Below are 6,000 nucleotides of genomic sequence, written 5' to 3'. Positions count from 1 at the left end.
CTGTGTGGAGGGGGAAAAAATGCAAACCTTATTCCAGAATACACTGAGAGTCACAAAACACACAACTTTGCACAATCATTTTACTAATTCCGCACGAGGAATGAACGCCAGAAGGCCGTGTGGGTGACGGAACTCCGGGAGGGTGGCGTCAGGCCCCGTGTCCGGGTGTCTGCCAAGGCAGAGGAAGTACGGGACGTTCGATTCTGCAGGTGTGAAGAGCCAAGGGTAATTTTTACAGTACTTTCCCTTTCACCGAATAGTCTCAAAGGTTTAATAATAGAAAGTTATCCCGCACTGCGGCCCTGTGTCTTTATGCACAGCAGAGGCACCAGAACTTAGGATTTCTGCGACGAAACAGGCACGAGTGCACGTCCCTTGGCACAACGGCTTTGACGGCAGGACGTCTGCCGCTAGGCCCAAAGCACCGCAGGTAACCGCACTCAGGGGCTGGCCACCGCAAACCTGCGTGCTGAGCGGCTCACCCCTCACCATAGTCATAGACGTAATGCCGGGCATTTGGGGTTTTAGGAAAAGCGGCATCTGATTTGGGTTCAGTAAACAGGATCCTGGCTGGCTGTGGTTTTTAATCCCAAGTTCACTGAGAAACAACAGTGCCACCTGCTGACATTAAAGGGAGCACCGACTGCTTGCTTTGTGAGAGCACATGGCGGGGTGCACAGGGTGCAAGCATGGGGTGCAAGCACAGGGTGCATGCACGGGACAGGTGCAAAGGGAAGGTTCGGAGCCTACTTGCTCAGAGTCGACACTCTGGGGGATGGGAAGCAACTAATATTAACTACCTTCTTGTTTTCCTCCCTAATGCTCACTTGCATGAAAAACAAATACCTAATTGTGTAAGCTATCAATTACTAGTAGGCTGCTGCTACTGGCATAAATTAACCAGAAAGAAATCTTTTCTAAATGTAACCACAGGAGATTCTTCTGCAGACCTTCACTTAGACCCACACTACACAAACTTTAGGTCGAACCAATCGTATCACTTAAAAAACAAAAGAAGACAAAGTCACTCAAAAGAAACCAGCCAACTGTGGAATTGTGCTGCTGTTGTTTTTTATTGTGTTTTCAATGGAGAAATACATCATCTGTTTACAAAATAGCTCTTGAAAAATACAAGGAGTACAGATACTATAAAACAAAGCAAACTCCAGTCATGGCACACTACATACATCATGCGAAAGCAACAGTCTGGTCTCCAGGGTATGAGAACTAGAATTAAAAAGTCACTACACAGAAAAGGTCCAAGTCTCCAGCTTGGCAAAACTTGGGTGCAGTTACATGAAACGTTTAATAAACTGAATTTTTCCCCAATGTGTAAACAAAATGACAAGACTAACTCTGTGCCTGGCGATTTCAATCTAACTCGGAAGCTACACAAAACACGCAGACACCTTGTACACGTCACCTGTTAGTACGACCGTTTCTTCGAGGTGCTGGGAGGAAGGGCAAGGCGGCTGTGCAGCGCGGAGGCGAGGGAGGGGAGGTGTTGTATGCCGGGCGGCACGAGGTGCGGCGAAAAGAAAGCCTCGGTGAACGCATAGCCTACAGGGGAAGACTACACTGCAGCTGCGGAAAACTGATTCGGAAGGACCCGGCGGAGCCTGAGGAGCTGCGGCTGGCCGTGGCAACGCAGTGGGACAGAAAGGGGCAGAGGGCTCGCGGGGCACGCGCGTCGGAAAGACCCGTGGGGCTTGCTCTGTCCAGATGGAGAGTGAGCTCATCCACATCTGGCACCCCTCAGAGTTCCTGAAGATGCAGGTCCTGCTGCTTCATTGCGAGGACTTATTTTCTTTAAAGAAAAGAGTTCCTAATCCGTTGACAAGATAAAGCAAAATGGAAAAGGAGTAGAGAGAGCTGACTAGATGTCAAGTGCTTGCTGGAAATGGTTTTTTAAATGTTTCTACACGTAGAGTTTACTGACAAATTTTGGTCAACCATTTAAAAGTAAAAGTTACTTTAAAATTCTTGGAGAAAATGCCTTTTTGCCCACATTTTTAAAACTGAAAAATCCGCTTTGCTACTGCCGACAGTTCTGTGGAGTGCACGAAATCCCCCACGCAGAGACCCGTGGCCGCCCCAGAGACGGCAGGGTCCCAGGCGTCAGCTTCGGTCGCCTCAGGCCTCGGCCGCGGGCCGACACCGCGGGGCGTGCCGTGCGGCCACGGGCTCTGCACATCGCGGCTTAAGAAAACACGGACAGTTTGTTCCATGTGAAGCCCCCACCTTGTGCACACAAGCAGAAAGGGAAAAGAAGAGCAAGGGGGAGGGTGCAAAAAGTTTTGTTTGTTTCAAAGACAACAGATCAAAGGCAAAAGAATATGGAGCTTTAACAAGCTCAAAAGAAAAATGTTTGCTGGCTGATCGCTGATTTATATGCACTCTAAACAATTCTATAAATAAAACCAATATATCATTTCTTAATCATGACCCCATCAAACCAAGAGTTCCCTAATTATTCTCTCGATGTTGAATATACACCCTAGAGCTGACGGCTCGCGTCCAAGGGCGACAGCAGGCCCCCAGGGCCCGAGCTGGGCGGACTCTGAGCCCCTCTCTGGAGTACAGCAGTGCACCTGCGCAACGGTGTCCGATCTGAAGACTAAAGGGAAAGGGAATTCTTCGAGAAAAAATGAAACTCCATCAGGCTGAAAATCTAAAATTAGTTCTACTTTCTAATTAAAAAAAAAAAAAACATAAAAGTGCATCATCAGAGTAAGGAGTTCTTATGCCAGTTTATATTGCAAATTTTTCAAACAATGCATCAAACATAAACCCGATCCAGATGTCGATTATGGATACAAATAGAGCTTGAGGTTTTTTTTTTTTTTTGCTTTTTTTTTTAAAGGCAGTAATTTTTTGAAATAGTTAATGCAACTGTTGCTAACACAATAAGAAGAGTACTCCTGGCTTCACATACTAACCTGGACTTCCGATCAAGTGCTGGGGAGCCCAGTAAGGGAGGCCACAACAGCCCTACGTCCGTTTGCAGTCATGTCTAGTCTCGGACCCGCCGTTCTCCGTGTTTAGCATTTGAAGACAACAGGTGGAGTTGGCAGATACTGTGTATGGACCCCTGAGGTTGTTTTTACCGATTCAATCTCAGTTTTATTGAATTCTTGATAACAGGAATAGGGTTTGCAGGGAGAGCAGGGAGATCAGAAAGGTCTGTACTGGATGTTTTCTGAGAACAAAAGCAAAGAACACAACACCGTTCAAAGCGCTGTAACCGAACAATGAGACTTACTTCCCCACTGCTTTATTCCTAAGAACGGGGTGGGACCTTATCGTGAGAAGTATTAAAAATGTGAAGAAAAATGTTATAAAATGATGTCAAAATGGAGTGCAAATAAATATGATGTGCTATGAGATTATTTCGTCTACACTTGTAGAAACATTTTAGCAATACATAGAAAACTGGCAAGTGATTTCAAATATAGCCTTTACACACCCACTTCTCTAAGAATCACCTATCATGCAATTATTAAGTTCATTTAAACTATCTTTACTTGTAAGAACACCAGCTGCTGTCATCCTGACTGGTACTGGAGCGCCCCCCTGTGGGAGAATACTTAAAGTTCACCTTCCACACAGGAGCAGCAGTGATCAGTCAATTTATTATTTTCTGACCCTGTAAATTATAAAATTAAATCTATACAACTTGGCGATAATTTAATTATCCTAAATTTCAGGGAAGTCTCATGTTAAAAGTAAATTAAATCACAAGGCTTCTTTAACGTTCAAGAACACAGAGGTGACTTTTCACCCGTCTGTTACGGGAAACCCCAGAAACACATAAAAGCAGCGAGCCTCACAGGGTGAGCTCCCGTGCGCTCAGTGCCCAGCTCCGCCAGCTGCCGCACGGAAGCCCACCCACTGTCCTCCCACCTGCGCTCCCTGACCATTCTGAAGCCAATCCCAGGGATCCTATCATTTCGTCTGTAAGTATTTCAAGTTTATCTTAAAACAATGAGGATTTTTTGTTAGACACAGCCACAACATTTTTTACCCCTCCCCTAAGAAAAAACATTCCCCTTATAGCACCAAAAATACAGGGATGTATTTTTAAAAACCAACATAATCACTTTCATAATGGGGTGATTTCCCTGTTGATGGCTCTAGGAATCTTTTCATTCTACTTCCTCATAAAAACAGCTAAAAGGTGAGCACCCATGGGTGCCAGTCACTACAGGGATGCACGGGGGAAGGGCCCTGTGGAGAATGACGTGGCAAATGACAAGACGTGCCGTCAGCACGGCAGGACAGCTGAAGTTCGCTGGACGGGGCTGCCCGCACAGTGACATCAAGTGCGGCACTTCTCAATGTCGTTTGGTCACTCCCCCAAACACGCTTTCGTTAGGTAAAGGTCACAGGAACAGAGGACATTCCAGAACAGTGAACACAGTACTTAGAGTGTCCTTAGGGACTGCGGCACAGGGTAGCAGCCAGCAGAAACACAGTTTAGAGTGGTCACACCGAAACGCCTCTGAACCACAAAGCAGCAGGCGTCACTGGGTCAGGCCGGCCACAGCTGCAGCGGTTACCTCGGTGGTTCCGCGGGGTTAACCGGTGTCACTTCGAGTTAGAGAAAATGTTTACTTTGTGTCAGAGTTTGACCTAGACTTCGAAACACAGTCACGTGGAAAGAATTCAAGGAGAAAACATTTCACAAACAAATGAAGTTCACAAATCAGCAAAAAAAGATTCCAGGTGCCTACTGTGTGCGAGGGACTATCAGGAGTAGAATTTCTAGGTCAAGTGAAAAAATTATTTCAAACAACTATAGGTTACAATAAATCAGTAACTTAAGATCAGAAGTAAGAAACACTTTAAAAATAAAAAGATCACATTAGCCTCATAAAATCCGTACGGAGTGGCTCTCGGCCGTCGCCATCACATTCCCCTCTGGCCTGCCACCGAGGCCCTCCGTGAACCCTGCGCGCGGCGACTCGTGAGGGCGCCCACGCCGGGCAAGGCTCAGTGCGTGAGGGGTGGCTCAGCCGTCTGGATGGCGCACACAACAACAAAAAGGCTCCTCCTACCGTGTGCTTTATGAACTACAACAAACACATTTTTAAGCCAGCAAGTCATCCCGTTAATTCATCACACCACACTATCTTCACTTTTATAAAACTCCCCTTGCTTTTTGCACTCAGTACCTGAGAGGCCAACAGAGACGCCGCTGTCTGCCCAGCTTCTGATTGAGCTGCACTTGTCTCTGTATCGAGCTGTTCCTGTGAGACAAAGACGGAAAAGAGACTTAAAAAACTAAAAAAAGCAACTGAGTTTGGTGGCTACTAAAGAATACATATTAGAAAACGGAAAGGATTAAGAAAAAGACTCAACTGTGGCACAAAATCATCTAGTAAGCCTTGTTGTAGGTTAGTACCCATTTCACACACACATAAATTTCTATTTGTCTACTTAAATCTTTTAAAGCTTGGTCAAAATATCTCAACTTCCCAACCAGCTCCAATTGGACACTTTAAGCAAACAATAATTAAAGACACACACACAGGCACATTATGAAACGTTGCCCAGACAATAATTAACAAAATATAAACCCAAGCTCTTAGTTATGTGAAAGAAACAAAGCCTATTCAGGATTATTAAATAAAATTACCAAAGCACCAAACGGCTCCCGTGCCGTCAATCTGAGGTGGAAGGCGCCACACCCCCCTTTCCTTTGGGTTTCCCCGCCCTCCTCCGTAACCGACATACTCATCCTACTCTACGTTTCATCGGGAAATGCAGGCTGAATGAACCGTGTCATTCCACTTTTTAAAAGCAGGGCACAAAAAAAAATCACAACACACATACTTATACACAAATGAAAATAAACATAAAAATGTGTATTTCTAGAAAAGATACACATACAATAAGATACCGATTTTCCCCTGAGAACGAAAAGCGTAAAGCAGGGTGTAGGGAGTGGAAGTGAGGAAGCGCAGTGTCGCTGCAGCACAGCTCGGCAATGCGCACCAA

The 6,000-nt window shown here is 45.6% G+C and overlaps 1 protein-coding gene across 5 annotated transcripts in view; it reads right to left on the bottom strand.

Annotated features, from left to right (window-relative positions):
- Positions 1–1,054: 1,054 nt before the first annotated feature.
- Positions 1,055–6,000, bottom strand: part of PAPOLA (poly(A) polymerase alpha) — a 60,563-nt gene continuing 55,617 nt past the window's right edge. For 4 of the 5 annotated variants that reach the window (XM_036013818.1, XM_028508333.2, XM_036013834.1 and 1 more), the window contains 2 exons: positions 5,175–5,249; positions 2,732–3,199 (listed from right to left, as the gene is read on the bottom strand). In XM_036013818.1, coding sequence (XP_035869711.1) covers positions 3,104–3,199; positions 5,175–5,249 — 171 coding nt within the window. In that variant the 3' untranslated portion in view covers positions 2,732–3,103. Of the gene's footprint in view, positions 3,200–5,174; positions 5,250–6,000 lie in introns of all 5 variants that reach the window. The other variant, XM_028508332.2, reaches the window with a different exon arrangement.

This window comes from Phyllostomus discolor, chromosome 1 (assembly GCF_004126475.2).
Source record: "Phyllostomus discolor isolate MPI-MPIP mPhyDis1 chromosome 1, mPhyDis1.pri.v3, whole genome shotgun sequence".
NCBI classification, from domain to species: Eukaryota; Metazoa; Chordata; class Mammalia; order Chiroptera; family Phyllostomidae; genus Phyllostomus; species Phyllostomus discolor.
The sequence above is the reverse complement of the archived record's forward strand: the minus strand, read 5'-3'. Positions and strand labels throughout refer to the sequence as shown.